The sequence below is a fragment of the Nyctereutes procyonoides genome, unplaced genomic scaffold, assembly GCF_905146905.1.
Source record: "Nyctereutes procyonoides isolate TBG_1078 unplaced genomic scaffold, NYPRO_anot_genome, whole genome shotgun sequence".
NCBI classification, from domain to species: domain Eukaryota; kingdom Metazoa; phylum Chordata; class Mammalia; order Carnivora; family Canidae; genus Nyctereutes; species Nyctereutes procyonoides.
This window is the reverse complement of record NW_026575051.1, coordinates 65899975-65924451: the sequence shown is the minus strand read 5'-3', so window position 1 is coordinate 65924451 and position 24477 is coordinate 65899975. Positions and strand designations below refer to the sequence as shown.

The 24477-nt window shown below is 43.4% G+C and overlaps 1 protein-coding gene across 1 annotated transcript in view; it reads right to left on the bottom strand.

Annotated features, from left to right (window-relative positions):
- ARMC2 (armadillo repeat containing 2) overlaps positions 1-24063 on the bottom strand; it is a 104608-nt gene extending 80545 nt beyond the window's left edge. The window contains exons 1-4 of the mRNA XM_055330169.1: positions 23833-24063; positions 15532-15800; positions 14976-15048; positions 6915-7086 (exon numbers count right to left, since the gene is read on the bottom strand). Coding sequence (XP_055186144.1) covers positions 6915-7086; positions 14976-15048; positions 15532-15749 — 463 coding nt within the window. The 5' untranslated portion in view covers positions 15750-15800; positions 23833-24063. The remainder of the gene's footprint in view (positions 1-6914; positions 7087-14975; positions 15049-15531; positions 15801-23832) is intronic.
- Positions 24064-24477: the final 414 nt, after the last annotated feature.

The following is a 24477-nucleotide window of genomic DNA, read 5'->3' as shown; positions in this document are numbered from 1 at the left end:
AATCTACTCTCTACTCTCTCAGGGTCTACCAGAAGACAAATACTCAAATGTAGGTTTTATGAATAACTTGGTCCATATAAACACTTCTGCATCCCAGAATGAGGACTCCTTTTCCTGAATTTGATTATCTTAATAATTTCTTTTTCAAAAAATACTGAGTGGTGGCTCAGTTGATTAAGTGTCTGACTCTTGATTTCAACTCAAGTCATGATCTCAGGGTTGTGGGTTTGAGCCCCACACTGGGCTCTGCACTAGGCATGGAGCCTGCTTGGGATTCTCTCTCACCCTCTCTCTCTCTAAAATAAATAAATAAAATATCTTAAAAAAAAATACTGAGTGCCTCCCTGATGTCAGGTACTGCTCTAGACACTTGGGCTATATCAGTAATGAAACAAAGAACCCTGACTTTATAGGACTTATGTCCTAATAGGTATAAATAGATAATAAATAATGTTCTGTAATAAACGAGGTACATGACATGAGATAATAAGTGCTACAGAAAAAAAAAGCAAAAATAGAAAAATGGAGAAAATCAAAGAGGATTGGGGATGGGGGCAGGCAGCAGTTTTGAACAGGGTAGACATAGTAGGGCAAGCCTTTAATAGAGGCGAGACATCTAGCCATGGGTTTGACCAGAGACAGAATTTCCTGCAGAGGGAATAGCAGCTACTGAGGTCTTAAGGCAGGAGAGTGTGCCTGGCATGCTTCAGGTACAAGAGGAGTGGAGTAAAAAAAAAAAAAAAAAAAAAAAAAACAAGAGGAGTGGAGTATGTGAGGGAGGAGAGGAGGAAGAGAGCTGATCAGAGGGGCAGCACCCAGATCGTGGAGGCCTTATATACCACTGCTGGCTAGTAGGAAGCTGAGGGCATTGGCTTACAAGGCTTTCTAAAGAGGAATAAGATAATGAGAGTTGCAAAAAGAAGTCCAATCTCTAAACCGAAAACATCTATTGTGTTTATGACTACAGATTCTTAGGCTTACAACACAACACTGTTTCTTTATCAGCAAGTGGACGTTAGGAATAGCTCATCTGTGCGGCTGATACCACACTTGTGTCTCAGATAAAGTATATTTTTTTGAATGGGAATGTGGGGATGAGGTTCATGTAGAAAAATATTGTTTTTGCAAGCTTCTCGAAAACAACTCAAGTTTTTCTTTTCTGCACTTCAACAAACCAATAAAAACCAACAAAACCACCTAGTCCACTCCGACCAAGCTCCCTGTTCTCAATGAATTTTAAAGCTGAAAGGAAACTTAAAGATTGTCTAGTCTAAACTTCATTTTTCAGATAAGAAAACTGAAAATCCAAACGTTGAGTGGCCAGTCTAGGCTCGCAGAGCAAGCGCAGGGAGAGCCAGGACTGTACAGAGCAGAGTGTAGGCTTTGCATTCCATCAGGCTCAGGGTCAAGTACTGGCTGAGTGACTCAGGCAGGTCACTCAACTTTTCTCTAACCTTCCTCGGTGGTCCCCACCTCTTAGGGGTGTGGTGAGAATGAAATGATATGACCTAGTAAAGTGATTTACTCAAAACCTAGAGGTTATTGTCATCATTATTAAGGGAACCCAAGAACCCCAACTTCTGGTCCAGGGCTCGCTGCCTTAAATATCTTCCCTACTGAATTACAAAGCACATATTTTGTTTCAAGTAAAGCATTTTTAGTCTATGCCTACATTTTAGCATTTCTTTCATTCATTTGCTCCATGAATATTTATTAGGCACTCGCTGCTATGTGTCAGGTGCTGTGCCAGGCACTGGCGGTCTAGTGATGAACAAGAAGTCCCAGCCACCAGGGAGCTTCTTTTTATTTATTTATTTATTTATTTATTTATTTATTTATTTATTTATTTATGATAGTCACAGAGAGAGAGAGAGAGAGAGAGAGAGAGAGAGAGAGGCAGAGACACAGTCAGAGGGAGAAGCAGGCTCCATGCGCCGGGAGCCCGACGTGGGATTCGATCCCGGATCTCCAGGATCGCGCCCTGGGCCAAAGGCAGACGCCAAACCGCTGCGCCACCCAGGGATCCCGGGAGCTTCTATTCTAGAGGGGAAACACATCCATACTCATAGGTGGAGTTGCTGCAGCCCATCTAACTTCACAATCTACTGGAATGAACTTGTCAGTTATTACTACAGGGAGAAGCTGCCCTGGGGCTCACTCTTATCCTGATGGATGTCCACCATTAAACTGAGCATGAGTAACAACGCCCTGTGTGTCCCTGGTAAATGTCCATAGCACACTGTGCTAATTTTGTAATGGATCATGGATAAAATTCCAAAGTCTACAATGAGTGGGATTACCATGCGGGAACAGTTCCATTTCACAGATACTGCTTTGGCACCTGTTTTAGGTTCTCAGGCTACAGATAAAGGAAACTTATTTTCCTCCTGAAGTCGCTCAGTCTTAATAGGGGGAGACAAAGAGATGGACGTGTAAAGAGAGAAATGTAGTACAGCCTGGTCCGAGCCAGGTAAGGGCAGTACAGAAAATAAGAGTGTCCCGAGGGGTTGGAAACAGGTCAGGGAAAGATTTATAAAGCAAGTGGAGACTGAGAAGTATTCTGAAGGACTAACAGGAGGCCAAAAGGAGTTCTGGGAAAAAGGAACAAAAGTCTGCAGTCAGAGCTAGTTTTGTGTGTGTGTACCCCAAGCAGGGTCCCACACTTAGAAGGGCCCTACACTTGGTTGAAGGCTTTGCTGTCACCACCTTGAAATTCTCAACAATGTTTGAACAAAGAGCTCCACATTCTCAGTTTATAGTGGGTCCAGCAAATTATATAGCAGATCCTGCAAGAAGCTTGGAAGAGCAGGACAGGTGTGGGGAACTGCAAGGAGTTCCATACTGCTGGTGCACAGGCCGTGGATGGAAGGCAAAATAAAGTCAAGAGAAGAGCCTGGAATGTCAGGCTGGGGCTAGATCGCTACAGAGCTATGCATGCTGGGGTGTAGAGACTTCATCCCCTGGACCAGGAGTTGGCAACCTAGCCACCACGTCTAGCCTGCCTCTTGTTTTTGTCGCGCCTGCAAGCTCAGAACGGTTTTTACATTTTTCAATGGCTGGGAAGGATTCAAAAGGAGAGCACGATTTCGTAAGATGTGAAAGTGTCAGGAAATTCAAGTTTTGGTGACCATAAATCAGTCAATGTTGCTTTCCCACTACAACGGCTCAGTTGAGTACGTTGAACAGAGACTATACGGCCAATTTGGCCTAAAATAATTACTCTCTGGCCCTCTACAGAGAAAGTTTGCCAACTTCTGTGCTAGGTCAATATTTCCCAAACTGCATTCTTCAAAAGACGGATTCCACGGTCAAGTACATTTATAAAATGCTGGGTTGAATTAAAATTAAATAGGCATCTTTACAACATTCAACTGTGCCCACGTGCACTGGGGCTCTCCAACAGGGAGAGGAGGAAGGCAAACTGATTCGAGTGCTGAACCCCTCTTTCAAGGGAAAGCTGGAACTCACTTTGGCAAACACTCCTTCAGGCACAGGGAGCCCTCCAAAGGGTTTTCAGTGAGAAGATGATGCAATCTGATTTTCATTTGCTTCCTGCCCCCTTGTCCCATATGGCACACACAGAAGATAATCATTTTTCATGGTCCACTGGGATAAAGGGATGAGGCTGCTGCTCACAGCCATGTGTGGTTGGCAGCTTGGCTTCTCCAGGCTCTTCTGGCTGCTCTGAGGGTCCTCAATGAGCTGAGGATGGAGCAAGGCGGGCGGGGGGGGGGGCAGAAGACCAGGCACAAGGTGACAGTTGATAACAGCAGTGGGGCAGCAGTGGGACAGGTAAGTGCAGAGCCAGGAGACGCATGGGAGCCCGGCGAGGGCTGCGTGAAGGTAAAGAGGGCAGGGAGGGTGAGAAGGTGGAGACTGCCCTGTGGTCTTGTTCTGGCTTGGGTAATGGGGCGGTGTTAGCAACACTGCCAACCACCAGCCAAAAAGCCCATTTGAACAGAGCAATAACACCGTGAGTCCTATGAAGCTGACCACGCACGTCTCTTCCCCTTTCATTTTTTTTTAAATTTTTCATTCCTTTATTTTTTTTTAAGATTTTATTTATTTATTCATGAGAGACACAGAGAGAGAGAACGAGAGAGAGAGAGAGAGAGAGAGGCAGAGACACAGGCAGAGGGAGAAGCAGGCTCCATGCAGGGAGGCCCAAGGGGACTCGATCCAGGGACTCCAGGATCACACCCTGGGCCGAAGGCAGGCGCTAAACTGCTGAGCCACCCAGGGATCCCCCCACCCCTTTCATTTTCTTAAATCAGGAATCCCAACCCTGCCACCACACCCCTTGCCTGCCCGTGGCAGAGTCAGCTACAAGTGACCTCATGATCAAAGGCAGGGGCGCCCCCTCGGTCTCCAAGCACAGCTGCCTTGGAGTCACCCCGCGAAGGCCGCCTTTCCTACACAACAGAGGCTCCGAGACAAAGCCCGGGGAGCTCCTGCACAAAGGACAACGAGTCCAAGCAAGGCCGGCACGTCAGAAGGTGTTGCAACTGGGCAACGTGCGCTTTTAAAATGACGATGACTTTTCGCTGCCATCGCTTCCTGAGCGCCCACCCGGACCCGGCGAGGATGCGCAGCGGGCACCTGCCAACAGCGTGGATACAGGAACGGCAACAGCCGGGGTGGCAAGGACAGCCGCAGACGGCACCTCCCAGAGCGCGGGGGTCCCTGCGGTGGCCCCGGAGGGAAGGCGCGGGGCCAGGGGGAGGCAGGGAAGATGAGGGTCGCGGGTGAAGCTGCTCGGGCACCCGCACAGGGATGTGGGCAGCTCGGGAGGCGGCAGGGCTCTCACCTGGGAGCTACCAAGAGTTAAACCACCAATGCATATGCAGCGTTCAGGCCCAGAAGCGAAACACTTAGCAAACAGCACCCTCACAGCGGCCCTGCCTCCCGACCATAAGGAATGCCACCGTTCCTACCTAGGAACCTACCTAGTCTGACCTCACTCCCCCACCCTGGGATCCCAGATCCCATCCCTTCCCATGTTGGCAAGAGCTTTGTTCCTGCAATTACCAATCCTCTGTGATTTAATTGGTGTGCCTGGGTCCCCGTGGCTGGAACGTTTGAAAAGCTCCTCAGGTGATTCTAATGTGCAGCTATTGTTGAGAAATTTAAGTCAGGTGACGTCTGTCCCTTGCTGAAGCCCTGCTCTGGCTCTTCAGGGCAAGCAGCATAGAGTCCAGGCCATTTTGCCCAGCCTGGCCCTCCTGGGCTGTGGCCTGAGCTCCCTCCATGTCCCCATGGGGAGCCATCTTCCAGCCACACTGGCCTTCGGGTCCTGCACCGCCTGAGTGACCTTCCTCCCCTCTCGGGACTTGTGGCCCCTCAGTGCGGGCACGTTGTCCACTCCTCAAGGACACATTCCAGTGTCACCTGAGCTCACACAAAGTACCCCTGCCACAGACATTCTCTATCCCATTATCTTGCTTATCTTCTTCATAACCCTCGAGGGAACCCAAATTATTTTATTTCTTTGTTTTCCTGTTTGCTATCTCCCCTCACAAGCTCCTTGAGGGCAGGGCCCCGTGGGCCTAGGGAGGTGCCTGGCTCTTAGAAGGGGCTCAATAAATAGCTGATTGACTGTTAGAAAAGAAACAAATTGGGACATCAAGGTAAACCAAGTTGCCTAATTACACATCCCATCCATTATGGTGTGACATGCACACCCTGTATTGCTTCTTTGTCTCTTCCTTTCTTCTTGATTCTACCTCCTTGGCTATGTCAGGGATCACGAGGGAGCAGAGGGGCCAGAAAATGAGTGAAGCGGGCTGGGGAGACATAGGGAGCTGCAGCTCACACCCTGGGCTAATGGGGGTGGGGGCTACCTGGAATGGGGGCCCAGTGTTGCCAGACCTTCCAATTTTTCTCAAGGGGTCGTACATCTGGATTCTTCCATGAGATATGCTACATGTAAATACTGGTGACTAAAAGAAAATGCTTGTATGTCAAACAAGTAGGATCCTCAGGTGGCGGCTTGTAACTCTGGGGATCCATCCTCGGGTAATCTCCTCTCTGTGACTGTAAACCTACCCCTCTTCATCCATCCTTATTGATTGAAGAAGAGCCAGTTCTCCCAGCCCCTAGGAAAGTGGTTTTCCAACTTTTTGGCTACACATAGTAATAATAAATTCACAATATAGTTTAATATAAATATATAATAAATTGATAATACGACCCTGGACACACAGGTACATGACTACAGCAAGGATTCTTTGAGGCTTACCCTTACTATCTATGTTACGCCCTGATGTTCTATTCTATTCTATTTCATTTTATTTACTCCTGGTGATTCACTAAATTGGTTGCCATCTCACTAATGGGTCATTTCCCGCAGAATTTGAAAAAATTCTCTTGGTATACTCTGGACAGGGGTGATTCCAATGGTTGGGACACACCTTAGAACGTGAGGTTTGCAGCTTCTCTGTTTCCAGGTTTAGACGCCCACCAGCAATTCTGTGGAAAAGAACTGGAAAAACCGCATCCAACTTCTGCTTACATTGTCACGTGGGGTTGGAAAGGTATTTATTTTCAAAGACCTAAGCTTACGGCACATGACATGAATCTCAAATGTGCCTCAAGAAATTAACCACTGTTTGAACTCTAATGTAAAAGTCATTTATTTCCAATATAAGTGAACTCCTTCATTAGAAAACATCCTAATATTTTTTTTCCTACCAAGTAACTTTTTAAAAAAAAAATCTGCCACTTAGGTATACTTCATACATGCCCAGAAGCATATATGAACAATGCTTCTTAACCAGGTTTGCACAATATTAATTGTTAGTTAATGTAAAAATACTGTGGGGTTTAGGAAAAAAAAGATGTAAAAATAGCTTTTGTGTGCAAATGCAAAAAACATGCCCACCCTCAGATTTCAAAGGATGAAACCCCAGCCTTACACTCAGTGGGAGGAAGGGTCCTGTCCGGCAGAAGAGTCCCCTGGGAGGCAGCCCGGAATAAGCGCGCCCGAGCACTGCTTATTCTTCTAATCTTCGCAGGGTCCACTGGGGGTTTAGGAAAGGCAAGGCAAGGATCCTCCTCCATGGTTGGAGATGCTGGAGCTTTCGGTTTCTGGAAAGAGATTTTTCAATTAATTGGCGTGAGTTTCTGTGTCTCAAACAGGACTTACCGCTCTGGAGCTGGCACTGACACTTCCAGAAGAACACAGGGCTTTCTGCTTGGCTTCATCCCGGCTACTTGATTCTACATCTCATTGGCCCATTTTATTTAATGTGTTATATCTATAACAGTTTTTCATTGTTTTTGTCAAATATATTATATTAAAAACTCTGTTACCATGCTTAGCATATTTGGGCAAATTATCCATGCTAGCAAACAGATCTCTCTATGACACTATAAAATTCCATACAATGTATTCAAAATGTTTTTCTGAACTTTTGTGTTCTGGCCAGCTCAGAGAGCAGTTACTGAGCACCAAAATATGCCAAGAAATATTGTGGAACATAAACACTCTCTTTACATATTTTGGACTCCACAAAAGTATTTTTTTAAGAATATAAAAATCCTTGAATGATTTAGATTATAAAGTCTAAAACATAAGAATAAGAAGTTGTCTTGGACTTATATAAAAATGTTCTATTTTCGGGGAGGCGGGGCCTGGGTGGCTTGCTTGGTTAAGCATCTGCCTTTGGCTCAGGTCTTGATCTTGGGGTCCTGGAATTGAGCCCTGCATGGAGCCCTGAGTGAGCCCCTGGGTTGTGCTCCAAACTCGGTGGGGAGTCTTTCTCTCCCTCTGACCCTCCTTTCGATTCATGCTTTCTCTCTCTCTCTCTCAAATGAATAAATATATTTTTAAATGTTTTGGGGAGCCTGGATGGCTCAGTCAGTTAAGTGGCTGCCTTTGGCTCAGGTCATGATCTCAGGTCCTGAGGTTGAGCCCCTAGTTAGGTTCCCTGCTCTGTGGGGAGTCTGCTTCTCCCTTTCTCTCTGCCCCTCCCCATAGCTTGTGATCTGTCTCTCAAATAAATTCTACATCTCAAGAATTGCTGACACCCTTAGAAAAGGAACATTACTGGCAAAATTCCAATTCCTTAAAGACTAAAAAATAGTAGCACTGAAGCACTTAGCACCATGCCACTCAGAGCACCCTGTGGTCTCACCTCCAGATGGTGGTGGCCTCCAATTTCTTACAGGGGCCTCCCACTTTTGGTGTTGCTTGGTGATCCACCCATCCTCCCTCCAACTTTAACATGATTATCTGTTTATGAAAGAGGAATTTTTTTTTGAAAGAGGAATTTTTATGGACACAGGTGCTTTTAGCTCTCTAACCAAAAACAATCGAATTAAAAGTTCCTAAAGTCACTTATGTAATATATGAAATGAGTGCCTCTAAATCCAATGGGTAAACCAACAAACTTTTTAGAAATCCAGTGTGAAATTCAAGTCAGATGATTTGGTAAAATAGGTGAGGCTATCTATCATATATGACACATAATTTTGAACATTCATTTTCTCATATACATTAATAGAACATAGACCGTACTAGAACATATTAGAGTTCTTCTTCCAAGAAGTTGCTTATTTCAATAATGATATTTTTCAAAAGATTTTTTTTTGAAATTTTTTACATCCAGAATCAACCCATAAACTGGACAGAAGAAAAATTAGCTTTATGACTTTAGAGATACATTTTTCTAAACACAGAAAAAGGGTAGGGATGCTTGAGTAGCTCAGCGGTTGAGCATTTGCCTTTGGCTCAGGTCATGGAATCGAGTCCCGCATCTGGCTCCCCGTAGGGAACCTGCTTCTCCCTCTGCCTATGTCTCTGCTTTTCTCTCTGTGTCTCTCATGAATAAATAAATAAAGTCTTATAAACACACACGCACACACACACAGAAAAAGGGCAAATAAAAGAATCAGCCTACTATAGGGGAAGAGTAAATGCCTCTGGGATCAAACCAAACTGGAATGTGATCCATTTGCTAGTTCTGCGAACTTGGACAGGCTGTTTACTTCTCTGCACTTGCCCAGCTATCAAATGGAGAGAGTCTCCTTCTTGCAGGGACATTGACATACATACAATTCCTGTTATGGAGGCTTGAGAAACACTAACTAGCTCCCTTCAGTCTTTATTTGCCAGATTTGGTTCCGAGTGACTTTTAAGTCTCAAGAACCAAGACGTCTCAAGAGCCAAGACCCTAGCCTCTGACACAACCTTGCTGGAAAAAAGATTTCGAATTCAGAGAGGTCTCTTCTGAAGGAGACAACACTCACTGGCCTGTATAAATCATGCTGTATTTCCCTCATAATCGCTTTACTTTTTCGGCTCCCTAACTTGTTGCAACATATTCACAAGAATATGACTCAGGCCATGAAGCTAATAGTAACAACAACAACAAAAAAGTTAAGCTTATAATGCAGGAAAATAAGTGCCTTAGTTATAGTTATGAAACATTAAATACATAAGGATAATCTCAGTATTAAATGTAGATACGAGGTTTTCTTTTTTTTTTTTTTTTTGATACGAGGTTTTCTTATCTCAGAATGCGTGTACTCTGTGGGTATCTCGAATCTTGAAACAAAGATTAGAAAGTCTGCCAGACAGTACTAGCGTAAATAAAGTAAATGTCTTCTTTTATAGATGCCCTAAATGTTTTGGGTACTAAGTAAAAGATCTTATAAAAAGGGAACATGAGCAAAGCTAATTTTTACCCAAAAGAAAATAACTCAAGTATCTCAGGATGGCAAGATCAAAACCTCTTAACTGCTCCTTGATAAAGGACATCATTCTCTTAGTGCAAAATCAGTCGCTGTTTGTATAATGAAAAATAAGTCCCATTTGACTACGGTCTTTAACTAAAATTATTTATTCCTATATCTCACTGGACTCCTTAAAGCATAAAGTAATACATGTAAGCATTTTTGGTTCTTCAAGGGAAAACTATTAACCAAGCCATCAATTTCCATCCTGCCAGGTTCTACAAAATGTTCTAACACTTTGCAGAGCAAATTGGCTTTCGTGGAGCAAAACGGTACAAACTTTTTTCTTACAAGATTCACTTCGTTTTAGAATTCAGAGAACATTGCAAGTAAGTTGAAATCTTCACTCGAGGACCTTACCTCCCTCATTTTGTGTGCCCTGACACTAACCGGGGACTTGAAGGTGATCAAGGATGCTGGGAAAGTCAGGTTTTAAGATTTGTTCCAGCTGCTGAAGAATGAAAGACTGTTCTCACAGAACCACCCAATCAAAAAAGATGAAATTCCTGGAACATTGAAAGAATCTGCCCGGCCTTGACACTGACCCCAGCACAGCAGGCCTTGACCAATTTTTGGCACGGCTCCTCTGGATCACCACATGGAAAGGTGGGGTCACCCTCGTTCTACTGGAAGGCAGGTCTGCTACATTTCACCTCAGGAAGTTGCCATGATTTCATTTGTAGAACAACAGAAAACACACACACACACACACACACACACACACACACACCAAAAGGTCTCTCGGAAATTAGAAAGCAAATATTAAAAATGCCTGCAAGTGGGGAAGGCTGTTTTCACCTTCTCTGCTTCAGCTGAAACATCCTCCCTCTTTCCCCCTTGGACACCGGTGCTTCTGCTTCTCGAACCTTCCCACCCAGATGGGGAGTCACACACCACCGGTTACCTTCTCCCCCACAGTTTTTCAGGCCTTTAGGCTTGGACTGGAATTATCCCACTGGCTTTCCTGGGCCTGCAGCTTGCAGACTTCTCAGTCCCCCCTCATCATGGGAAGCAATCCCTCAAAATAAATCTCTTCCTATATATCTGTATGTATGTACCTATCTGACTATTGGTTCCTTTTTTTCTGGAAAACCCTGAGTCATATAACTGTGTATCAATTATACCTTAGTAAAGCTGTTAAAAAAAATTCCTACAAGCACATAACCTTTAGATGTGGCAATTGTATGTGCATCTCTATGACTATGATTTTCTCCACAGGTACGCTGGGCTCCTCTGTCATTCTCAGCATGTGACTTGCTGCTGTAACGTTCCCGTTCAGAAACAGTGACAGGAGAAAACCATTGCTTTGACATTTGCATTCTGCTTTCTTTTACCCTGATTTCCCCTACCCCCAGGTATATGTGGGATTCCAAGGCCCTTCCTTTTAAAAATATATTTTTTTACTTGTTAAATACTTGGAGCTGGGTCCTGTAAAATGTAAAAAATGGCTCAAACTAATCTATGCTGGGGGCGGCTGGGTGGCTCAGTCATTTGAGCATTTTGACTTTTGATTTCAGCTCAGGACTCAGGGTCCAGGGATCAAGCCCTCTGGCGGGCTCTGTGCTCAGCATGGTGTCTGCTTGTCCCTCTCCTTCTGCTCCTCCCCCTGCTTGTGCTCTATCTCTAAAATAAATAAATAAAAATTTTTTAGAAACCTAGTCTTTGCTGTGAGAAATCAAGACAGTAGTCACCCCCGGGGAGGCAGTTTCTGATGTGCTGGTGATGATCTATTTTTTCTTTTTGAATGCTGATTACAGAGTGTGGTGAGTTTGTGTAAATTTATCAAGCTGCATACTTATGATCTGAGTCTTTCCTGCATGTCAATAAAAAGTTTAATAAAAATATTTGCGACTTAAACAACCAGAAGTTGCAGGTTTAGGAAACACAGGGAGAATTCTGTTTTGACAATAATAATGATGAAAGACAAAACCTTCTATTTATTCACAGGGTCACATCTCTTTTCCTACTTCATACAATCCAAAGTAAGAGAGCAGCTGTTCCTGTGTATATAAATCTGAACACCAGTTAACCAGGGTAGTGGAATGAAAACAGAAATAACTACTACCACCGACAGCTCCACATCTCAGAGCTGTCGTGGGAAGATAGGGAGCTGCAAAAAAAAAGAAAACAAATGTACCAGGGCATACCAATATAGCAACCAGGTATACATGTTTCCCTCCTGTCTTATATGATTACAGGTGCTAACGAGAACCTTGCTGAGGCAGTCAGGCCAGGCAGCCGAGGCCCGAGCGGTCAGGGCACAGGGCACCCCTGAGTGCAAGGAGCCTACTGCCTGCTGGAGGGTGTGAGGTGGGAGGAGCACAGGCCAGACTGTGCAGGGTGTGGGGAAGGACAGAAACAGGGAGAGGGGGAAACATATAAGCTCAAGGAGGTAAGCTGACCTGTTAAATGTAGGAGTTGGAATGGGCTGCTTCCTTGGTCCCTCTTCCTTAACTGACTGCTAGTTGAGGAATTCTTAAAAGGCAACCTAGCCTGAAAAAGTGACCTAGAGCCAGAAAGTGCTGAAGTTCAGTCGGTCAGGTCTTCACAAATTTTTTCAGCAAGTAAGCCCCTTAACTATGGTATACTCCAGACCCAGCCTCCAGCTGTCTCCTTTTTCCCCACTCCCTTGTCCTTCACTTCTACTTCTTCTTATCTCCCTCGTTTGCCAGGACAGTAGTTCTGGGAGTCAGAGGATTCCCTCAAAGGTGAAATGGAAAAAAGGAAAGAAGGTGGAGGGGCAGGAGTATAAGTTCACTTTCAGAATTTTTGATTGGGGGCTCCATACTTTAGTTATAGTTTGTAGTGAAATATACTTAGGACTGTTACATAATCATTTATAACAAAAAGAGTTCGAACTACTGGAGTTATTTCACTCAACATGGGGATTTCTGAGTCTATTTTTACTTTGCACATAGCATCTAACCATTCTGCAGTAAAGAAATATAATTATAGTGACCATAAACAGAGGCAAATGTCAATGTTATTTTTGCCTCATATCTAATCCTGCAGTCCAGAGACTGTACCAGTTTGACAAGAACTGACTTTGACTAGGTTAACACTAGAACAAGAGATTTTTTAGGAAAGAATAGGCCCAAACTGAGTGAATCTCCCAAAACTACAGAATATTAAGAATAATACATAGGTGTCAAAAGACAGAATCATAAAATAGAGAGCCACTCTACAACAGGAGCTTGGAAGATACTTCTATAGAGAATTAACTAGCCACAAAAACATCCCTAAAGATACTTGCTCCTGGGGGTTTCACAAACAACACAGCCCAGCCAGACCACCCTGTTGTGGGTAGGTATCACTACGGGTTAACCAATCTATTCCACATGCTTCTACTTTCAAATAAGAACAGCCAAACAAACAGCATAAGCTATTAGAGGGGAGCCTCAATATGAAAAACAGGGACCAAAATAAACATAAAAGTGCAACAGAGACACAGAGGGAAGACCATATAAAGACAAAGGGAGAAGATGGTCATCTACAAGCAAAGGAGAAAGGCTTCAATAGATATCAACCCAACTGCCCCCTTGATCTTTGACTTTCAATCTTTAGAACTGTGAGAAAATAAATATCTGTCATTTAAGCCACACACACACACACACACACACACACAAAGACACACATACCACAAACACAAAACACAACAGAGATTTTAAAGGAAGAAGGAAACAATTTAAAAATCAAAATTATCACTAATATACTCAGATAAGATGCTACAACCATGAAATATAAGAATAGTATAGGTAAGAAAAGATAACTTAGAGCAGGGAAAAAGCTTTTAGGAAATTAAAAATAATTAAATAATTTAAAAATATGAAAGCAGAAATGAAAAGAACTCAACAAAAGATTAGAAGATAGTCTCTTCCAAAAAAAGATGGGAAATAAAAATTTTAAAAAGAAAAGAAAACTGTACTGGTCCAAGGACTCCTCTATATTGGAATAATATATTCCAGAAAGAGCAAACAGAACAAAAAAGAGGGAAAGACATAGCAAAATAATTCAAGGACATTTCCAAGAGTTAAAGGGCATGAGATTCCATTGAAAGTGCCCAGCACTGTGGATGAAAATGGACTAACACAAAGGTCCATTATCATTAAATTTCAGAGCACTGAAAACAGAAAGAAAAATCCTACAAACTTCTAGAGAGAAAAAACAGCAATCAAGGTCTCAAATAGTGTACTTCCCATACATCTTTTCTGTAGAAGCTACTGGAGGAAGTCCTCCAAAAGTAAATTAAGAAAGAGAAAAACATGGGATACAGGAGACAGGATAGCCATGCTAAGAGGGAAAAGCAAGCTGTGTGCCAGGTGCCAAGGGTAAATGGTCTGGAAGAAAGTGGGGAAAGTTCTCCAAAAAGATGAATCAAAAGAATACCTCATGTACCTGAATAGGTGGAGGAGATTTAGATCCCTGGGGAAGAGTTTGGGATTGAAATGGTAATCATAGAAAACTTAAAAAGCAAGGCAATTATTAACACCAGGGAAAACAAAAAGTGGCATACGGAGGGAGAAGTAGTCATCATTATTAGTTCAAGGCTCAGTTGTAAACAGGGTTTATATAATCATAGAGAAAAGGGATCTAACCAAAATTATGATATGTCTATATTGGGAATAGCAGTGGAGATAAAAAGGATGAATATATTGTGAGGATGTGTGGGAGGAAAGACAAGAGTTAAATCCTCATCTTCTTTAGTGAGAAGTCATTAGACAATTCCTCAAGCTCATAAGGCAGAGAGGAATAAGACACTGTTATTAAAATTTTTGGATATAAATACCAAAAGAATGTGCCAAAAGAGTTTAAAGTGAAAGCCACTGGGAAAGGTAGAATGAAGAATAAGGGGACAAGAGACCCCTGAAGTGTTTTGGGTAACAAATCTTTGGCACCTTATATACACACAATATATAATTTATTTGTATATGTGACTGTTAAAAATAATCTATATGCATAAATTTTTTAAAAATTATGAAAAACAAAAAATATTGTAAAACATTCTGTTTGCCAGGTTATTGTCTATTTCTGAAATTCTTCTTTATCAAATTATAGGAAAATAGTAGAAGTATTTCATTAGACATAAAATATTATATTTGAAGAAATATAAAAGAAATTGCTTTCATAATAAATTATCAGTAAACTTAAGTCTATATGATCCTTAGCATATACAAGTACTGATTCCAAGTATTTGGGGCCAATTCCATTTCACAGCACTCATGGTAATATAAAGTACTCACAAGCTCTAGTGGACTGAGACGAGCACCAGAGATGGGCCTGGAATCAGATGACTCAAAACTGGATGCATGGAGGCTAGCACAGGGGATGGAATAGAAATATTAGTTTGTGAAGAATCATTTATTTCTACTATATGTTAGTTAATTCTAGCCTCAAAACAAAAGCATTTTAATGCATCACCTTAAGGGAGAAGCAGTATTTTAAAAAATTGTAGTACTTAGAACATTTTATTAATAAGTTTTTTTCATTGCTTTTAGGGGTATTAGAAATATTGAATAATGAAAAGAAGAAATGTATATAGAGGCTTTAAAAAAAAAACTTTGTTCATATTGCTTTATATAGTTGGTATGGCAACCACTACACACCATTTCAAACCAAAGCAACTTCTTGGACCCAAGGTCTGGACTTACCTTTAGGAATCTTGAATAGAAACAAGAGGTGTAATTAGCAGACATCAAAATGAAAAAAAAAAAGCAACTATCCATAACTAGAATTTAAGGGAAAGTGTCATCTGGTGGCTTACATATCCAAGTATACAGGCAAGAGAAATGTCATTACCTGAAAGAAGAAGGAGGTCTATTTTCTGGTGTTCTTGAAGATGTAGGCCCAAATAGTTTTCTTTGGTCTTCCCGTGGTGTAAATGGTCTTTGGGTCCCAACTGTTCTTAAAGCATTTCGTGCTTCACTTATGATTTCTGCGCTGGTCTTCTGCTTGGACATAGAAGGTCGATAAAATGGATCCAGTTTTTCTAACTTTTTGTCATTTGGAGATAGCATCTTTCCTTTTAAAGTCAAATGTTCTTCAGGTAAACACCACACTCTGCAAATCTATGGCACAAAATATTAAATGTTTTCATCAATGGGTTTAGAAAGCAGTGCTTAAACACATCCACATATGCTTAAGGCATTCCTCTATGTTAAACTAGAAAAAGTCACAATTTTTTAAAAGATTTTTTTATTTATTTGAGAGAGACAGAGCACCCGTGAGCAGGGAGGTGGGGGGGTTGGCAGAGGGAGAGGGAAAGGGAGAGAATCCCAAGCAAACTGCACTGAGTGTGGAGCCTGATGTAGGGTTCCATCTCATGACCTGGGATCATGATCTGAGCTGAAATCAAGAGTCTGACACTTAACTAACAGAGTCACCCAGGTACCCTGTCACAAACAATTTTTAATTAACAATATACCAGGCAGTTATAATTAGAAGATCAGGGTGGAAGAAAAGCTTTCAAAAATATAGGTTGATGTGTACAGTTATGCCTATGGGAATATATGCACTCGAGGGAAATGATGTGCAGGGAAGAGAGCCAGGATGAAAGCTAAACCTGGAGAGAAAGAGGATAAATCATGAAATAGGACAGGCTAGGAAGAGAAAATCATCTTGTATTCCCCAATCTAGAAAAAAAAAGAAAGAAAGAAAGAAAGAAAGAAAGAAAGAAAGAAAGAAAGAAAGAAAAGAAAGAAAGAAAAGAATAACACTGAGGGGGAGAGGGTTCTTTTAAAATTTTAACTAAATCTTCCCTTTTTTCCCCTACTGCCCTCCACATAAACTGCTGATATAAGGTTAGATTTAGACAGATGGGGCCTATTTCCAAGATATATTTGCTTTTATAAGCTGTAGTTTGTAAACTCAGGGAAAGGTTCAGCCCCACATTTGCCTGTGATGTATTTAAATAAATTGATACAAATCACCTTCAGTATGAGATAGTGTCCTCAATGAATAAATATCAAATATCCTTCCCAGGCTCGTTTTCTCAGATAAAGACTTAAAGTCATTCACAAGGGCCATGGGAATGCAGATTCTTCTTAAATACTAGTGTGTCCCCATGGAGGCCTGGTTAACTTGGCAAGACACCTTGATAGCTCTAAAACTTTAAAACAGCTGAGATTTTAAAAACTTAATTCTAATTAGTATATGGTATTAGGAGTTCATTTAAACAACAACAACAACAACAACTCAGATCCCTGAAATATATCTCTAAGGAGAAAGAGGCCTGGAAATTTTTCCTACATTTCAATGCCCAATTTTAGAAAAAACTTGCAAAAATGAAACATTTTTTTGTGACATATGCCCAAGGAAACTAAAAAGACTTCATTTCCATAAGTAGAATCAACAGATGATTCCTTAGACAAGAGGATTTACTATATTATGATTCTATATATTAAGTTGTTATGTAACAACAGACAACAAGAACATTTGTTTAGTTCTACCCAGGCCCTACCCTAAAAGTTTTTAAGGTAAAAGCGTATGATGAAAACTACAAACGATATGCTGTTCCACTTGCCCTTTTTCTTTTTAGTGTTAAATGTACTTTATTACTTTTGAAAATCGATCACCTGTACATGAAGATTTTTGGTCAGTCATAATACCTGATTGGCCAGCACAGATAAATATTTACAGAGAAACACTAATACTTTAGAAAACTAGCCTTTGGAAGACATTTTTGAATTAAAAAAAATTTTTTTAAAAGATTTATTTATTTATTTATTCATGAGAGACACAGAGAGAGAGGCAGAGACAGCCAGAGGGAGAAGCAGCCTCCCCACAGGGGATGTGGAACTCGGTCCCAGGACCCCGGGATCATGCCCTGAGTCATCCAGGCATCCCTAATTTAAAATTCTTAAAATGTTAAAACCAACATGAGTTGCAGTTTTTTTAAAAAAAAGATTTTATCTATTTATTAATGAGAGACAGAGAGAGAGAGAGAGAGAGAGAGAGAGAGAGAGAGAGAGGCTGAGACACAGGCAGAGGGAGAAGCAGGCTCCATGCAGGGAGCCTGACATGGGACTCGAACCCGGGTCTCCAGGATCACACCCTGGGCCGAAGGTGGTGCTAAACTGCTGAGCCACTGGGGCTGCCCGAGTTGCAGTTTTTAATGCTATACCTTTCATATGAAAAGATCTAGCAAGGTAAAACAGAAAAAAAAATTACTAGATAAGCAGTCCTATTCTAGGAATTTTTGATGTAGGATTTTGAATTTAAGCAAAGTCTCCAAAAGCATGCACATTAATACAAATAATAAAAACCATGACAGGCCAAGTACATTTTACTTCTAATGCTTCTGATATGACCGGCTGTTTATTTTTAAAATATTCAAGGCTAGTTATTAAAAATGTGTATAAGTGTTTTTCCTATATCCATATGTAAGGTTTCTCCTGCTATCTAAAAGCAGAGCATTCCTGTGAAAGCTCTAGTAAGGCGAAACGGTGTGAGGTATCTGGTATCCCCCACTTTCTGCCACTTTGCTTTCACAAAAGATCTACATTAATACCTGTTTTCATTCACCAAAAGAAATCCGAAGAGGATTTTTGCTTTTCTAAGAAAGCCCTAACACAGGTCTTGCATAAAAGCAAAGTGATATAACAGGAACCTTCAGAAAGCAGGGGATACCTGTGTTAATTTTGGATGCATAATAATATAAATTCAGTCCCATCACATCTTACTCAAGGGGCCATATCAGTTTTGTTTGCCTGTTTGTTTTTAAAAGGCCCATCGCAAAAAAATAAAAATAAAAATAAATAAATAAATAAATAAATAAATAAATAAATAAATACATAAATAAATAAAAGGGCCACCGCAATAAGAAAGCATGCCACTTAGTGAGAAGTTCCTATACAACGAACGAACCGGTTTTTCCCGGAGCCCAAATGAGGTTTGTGATTCCTTTGGCCCCACATAGCACTAATTAAGTCTAGCAATGTCAAAGGTGATCTGGTAAATGTAATAAAGATTAGAGAAAGTGCTTTGGATGAACAATAATGGACCATCGTTCCTGACTAAGATTTGACATTTTAGTTTGCATGGAAAACTATACTCTTTTACGGAGTAATGAAGCAGGTCAAGTAAGTACTGAGTAAATACTCAGGTTGAATGCAAACAATTCTGTACTTTATTTGGGCATACAGGAGTTTAGACTGATCAAATATTGGTGGAAATAATGTAGAATAATGGGCCTAAAAATCTTTTTGTTTGTAAATTTCTACCACAAATTCTAACACAAATTTCTCTCTCCCTCTTCCTTTCTCTTTCTCCCAAACTTGAACAGTTACACTGTGAGAAGCAGTTTTTCAATAATGTAAGCTCTTTCATAGTTAATCTATTATTACATTAATGTTAACATGTCACTAATTCAAATATGGAAGTGTTCAATGATACAAGTGAACTGAATTAGAAGTGTGTTTTCTGGGGAAAGGGAAGAATTTTTTCCTTTCTATTTGTTGAATTACAACTTCTTATTATAGAGGATTTTTGCCAGCTTAATCACTCAGAGTTTGAAAGCTTGTCTGTTTATAGGAAAGTACACCTGAACCATAACACAACAGAATCACAGAAATTTTAACTTTATGAAAATTCTCCTGACAACAAATCCATGCAGCTAGTATGGATTGTTTCCTATGTGCACGGCCCTATGCTTGGATCTCTGGGAATACAGGAATAAATACTGTCTTCACTCTCAGGCAAGAAAACCACTAAGGCTAGTTACACATTTGCTTTGATATCAAACACTATGCTAAGCAGTCTCTAGTACATCATCTCAATGAATTCCTACAACAGTTTTGGGAGGGATAGAGTCTTAGACAATTGCACAAAAGCTATCACCTATGCCCAATGATATTTAAACTCTACTCATAAGATAGGGTGGGGGGTGGGGGGACACCTGAGTGGCTCAGCGGTTGAGCGTCTGCCTTCGGTTTAGGGCATGATCCCGGGATCCAGAATTGAGTCCCATATCAGGCTCCTTGCGGGAAGCCTGCTTCTCCCTCTGCCTGTCTGCCTGTGTCTCTGTCTCTCTCTCTCTCTGTGTCTCTCGAATAAATTTAAAAAAAAAGATAGGGTGGTGGGGCTGCAGATATTTATGCACCAATATAGAGACATGCCAATATTTTCACAACTGGAGTAGCTTTCTTGGTGTGTAAAGCCTGAATGTCTTGTATTCAAATGATTTTAACACAAGGTAAGAAACTGATGGGGGCAATGAAAAAAAAAAAAACAGAAATAACTCCTATGTGATTACAAAAAAAAGAAGGATTTCTGATTGGGAGAAAGTGTCAGGGAAACTTCCTGGAGGAGGTGATGCTCAAGTTGGGTTCTGAAAAATGGGCTGAATTTGAAGCATGTGGCAATGGCTGACATTAGGGCTAGAGGAGAAAAGGAACTGCCAGCAAAGTCAATGAGTGAGCCAAGGCAGGGTGCCAAGAACATATGGGGTGTGTACTGGACAAGAACGGGCTCTGGAAATACAGATTGGAGTTGGACCAGAGAGAGAACTGACTGGCAGGTCAAGAAATAAAAAAAGCTGGTGAGCAAATTAATTAACAGATTTGGAGGCATGATGTGATCTGGCAGGAATGTGCAAGATGGAAAGGAGGGAAAAGACTAGAAAGGGACAAAATCAGGTAGTTCTTATGTAATCAGCCAACTAATTCTTAGAGGCCCTCCAGGAAGCGTTCCTAGACATGCCTCCCCCCGTCCTCCAGCCTCAGTTAGGTGCTCCTTCTCCACACTCTACAAGGTCACTGGTTGGCTCCTGTCAGCTCACCCCTCCCATATGCACCTGGTGCTGCCTCGCCAGACTCTGAGGCACAGTTTTTTATGTGAGGCATGGCTGAAGGTCAACACTTGTAGAATAGCTGAACTCCATTTTCTTTTTTTTCTTTAGACCTACTTAATTTAAGGGAGAAAGAGAGAGCACCTGTGAGCAAGAGGGAAGGGCAGAGGGAAAGGGAGAGAGAGAGAATCTCAAGCAGACTCCTCACTGAGCACAGAGCCCGACTTGGGGCTCCAACTCACAACCCTGAGATCATGACCTTAGCTGAAATCAAGAGTCAGGAGCTCAACCAACTGAGCCACCCAGGCACCCCTAAACTCCATTTTCCAATATAGATCTGAGCTATGAAATATCAAGCTGAAGGCAATATGGCTTCTTTCATTGGAGACATTTGTCACAGTGGATTAGGAAGGCATATGGGGGGGATCCCTGGGTGGCCCAGCGGTTTAGCGCCTGCCTTTGGCCCGGGGCGCGATCCTGGAGACCCAGGATCGAATCCCATGTCGGCCTCCCGGTGCTGGAGCCTGCTTCTCCCTCTGCCTGTGTCTCTGCCTCTCTCTCTCTCTGTGACTATCATAAATAAATAAAAAAATTTAAAAAAAGGAAGGCATATGGGACTTTATTTCAAATGGCATCTGATTCTTTTTTTTTTTTTCTCTCTCTCTCTCTCTTTTTAAAGTAGGCCCCATGCCCAGTGTGGGGCTTGAACACATGACCCTGAGATCAAGAGTTGCATGCTCTACTGACTGAGTCAGCTGGGCACCCTGTCAAATGGCATCTGATTCTTGATGCCGAGTGGTAAGATGAGATTAAATTCAGTCTCCTTTTCCTTTCTTGCCTTCACGGCAAGTTGCCTGGCAGGGAGTAAGACTGGATAAACAGTCCATGAATGAGGTCTTGAAAGCCTGAGATGGAGGAGTAAAGGTGAAACAGAGGGGAAGAAAGATGAGAACAAGTGAGGGGCAACAAGAACAGAAGAACCACCAGGATTTTGCAGCTGAGAAGGTAGGAAGAAGCCAGAGGGGACACTTAATACAAACCCAGAAGGGTGAGGTCAGAGGACTAGGAGAACTTTGAAAAGAAAACAGCAGAAGTACACTCTGAAAAGAAAGAAGAAAAAGGCTGCAAGCTGTCTTGCACCACTGTCCCGAGCTGATGATGTCCACAGGACCTCTAGAGGATGACCACCAGCAGCAGTGGGAAGCTTGAAACTGGAGATCTTCATTTTTAACAAAACATTTCTTATTTGTTCGGGGAAAGTTTCAGAGTCATCATTTATAAAAATTTGTACCTAAATATAAAGAGCTGTCTTTACCTTTGCCACTCCTAGTCTCTTGAACCAGAGCCTCCTTGCTAAATGCAGCACTACTCTATCAAGGTAAGAGGTCTGCAACAAAGAGAAAGGGTGACCGCCTCTACCTTCTATTCCCTGCAAATCAAATACAGATCTTCCTCAACTTATGAAAAGTTGAAAAACCCATCATATGTTGAAAATAGCATTTGGTAGAAAATGCATTCAATCCACCTAATCTACTGAACATCACAGTATAACATAGTCTAACTCAAACATGCTCAAGATCCTTAACATTAGCCCACAGCTGGGCAACATCGGCTAACACAAGGTCTATTCTACAATGAGTGTTGAACACCTCGTGTAATTCATCAAATGTAAACGTGCCAAAAGTAAAAACCAGAATGGCCTGGGTGGCTCAGTCGGTTAAGCAGCAGCCTTCCACTCAGGTCATGATCTTGGGATCCTGGCATCAAGCCTCTCACCACCCCCTGCTGAGCAGGGAGCCTGCTTCTCCCTCTGGGCCTCCTCCTCTCCCCTCGGGGATGCCAGCACATTTTCTCTCCCTCTCTCAAATAAATGAATAAAGTCTTTAAATTAAAAAAAAATTTTTTTAAACCAGAATGACTATATGGATACAGAATGGTTGTGAGTGTATCACAGTGAGTGGCTGCCACTACCCAGCATCACCAGAGATGTATCACAGAGCCAGCCGATCGCTAGCCCTGGAAAAGATAAAAACTCAAAGCACGGTTTCTACTGAATATGCTTTCACACCATCAGTAAAGTTGAAAAACTTTAAGTTGAACCATTGTGAGTCAGGGCCACTTACACTCAAGACCCTTTGTGTGATTTTGAAATACTCTTCTGTTAATATGAGCACCCAAAGAGGCAGTGGCTAAGGGCAGTGCAGAGCAGAGGTTCAAATACCCTCTTGGCAATTCACAGCTATGTGACCTCGGCCAGGATTGTAATGCCTCCGGGCTTCAGTTTCCTCATCTGTAAAATAGGGATGGTCATAATTGGCTTATCCGATTGTTCTGATAATCACATAACACAATTCGTGTAAAGTGCTTTCACATGGCACCCGGCCCTTAAGAAAAACTGAACTAGTACCCGGGCCCTGTGTCATGAAAAGATCCAATAAAAATTCTCCCATGAATAAAAAACTGCATTAAAAAAAAAAAGAAAGAAATTGCAAATGAAAGGGAATGATGTCTATTTAGTCTTTCCATAAATTCTGGAAGTTAAAATTGAACATTTTTTTAAATGAAAAAGAATTTTTATTAGGTATTTCATGGGATATCAGGTATGCCAAGTCAACGACTAATCAGAGTTTTATTGATCCGCAAAATAGGCTGCACAAAGAGAGTGCTTCTTGCTTCTCTACCAAGTTATAATAATTCTAAATCAGAGATGGAAGAGCCGCAGTGGCAGGCGTGGGAACGGACGATAAAACGGCTTCGTAGGGACGAATGATGTACTGTTCTGTATCCTGTTGCACAGAGGTGGACTTCTTTATGTGTTTGTTGGGGCCCTGCCTATCGGCTGCCCAGAGTCCAGGTACGAGCCGTGTGACCGTGGCAAGGCCCCCCGGGTCATCACTCGCGTTCAATAAATATTTCCAAGCTTCTGTTAGACGCCGCGCACTTGACAACCGTCCAGGGTGGAGCGAGCCCCCCTCCCCGGCAGCGTGCACAGGACCCCGGTCTCCTCCCGCCGCACGAAGGCGGCGCGCAGCAGGGAGGCCCCGGGCCCCGCGGGGGAGCCTCGCCTCCCGGGCCGACCCGGCCTCCCCGCCCCGCGGCGCCCCCTGCTCCACAGGCTGAGGCCGGGACCCGGCGCAGCAGCAGCAGCAGCAGCAGCAGCAGCAGCAGCAGCAGAGCAGCAGCAGCAGAGCAGCAGCAGCAGCAGGAGCAGGAGCAGCAGCAGCAGCGCGGTGCCCCGGCCCGCCGGCCCCCCAGCCCGCCCGCCGCGCCCGGCCCGCCGGCGTCTCCATGGTAACCGTACACAAACCACCTACCCGGGGCGCCGGGGCCGCCCGCCTGCAGAGCCAGGTCGCCGCTGGGCGGGCGGAGCGGGACAGGAAATGAGCTGGGAGCGGGCGCAGGGAAGGGGGCTTCCGGCCGGCCCCGAAGCCCCCGTGATTCGCGCTGGTGACTGCACCGCGGCGGAGGCTCAGCGCATCCCTCAGCTTCCCGGAGGCAGGCGGCGGCAGCCCGGGAGGAGCGGCGGGGCGGAGCCGGGGCCGGGCGGGGCGGGGCCTGGGCCGGGGAGGGCGGGGCCTGAGACGGGGGGCGGGGCCGGGAGGGGCGGGGCCCGGAGAGGACGGACGGGAGGCCTCCCGGCGCTGCGCGCCCACTGGGCCTGCGCGGCGCCCCCCCCCCCCCCCCCCGCAGCGCATGCGTAGGAACGCGGAGGCCGCGGTCGAGCAGGTGCAGAGCCCGCAGGCCCGGCTGCGGCGGGAGGGTCCTGCGCACTATCTCCGCTTGAAGCCTGGGACGGGGAGCAGTTCCCTTTTAAAACGGCAGCTTACCTGGGCGGCTCAGCGGTTGAGCATCTGCCTTTGGCTCAGGTCCTGATCCCTGGATCCTGGGATCGAGTCCCACCTCGGGCTCCCTGCATGGAGCCTGCTTCTCCCTCTGCCTGGGTCTCTGCCTCTCTCTCT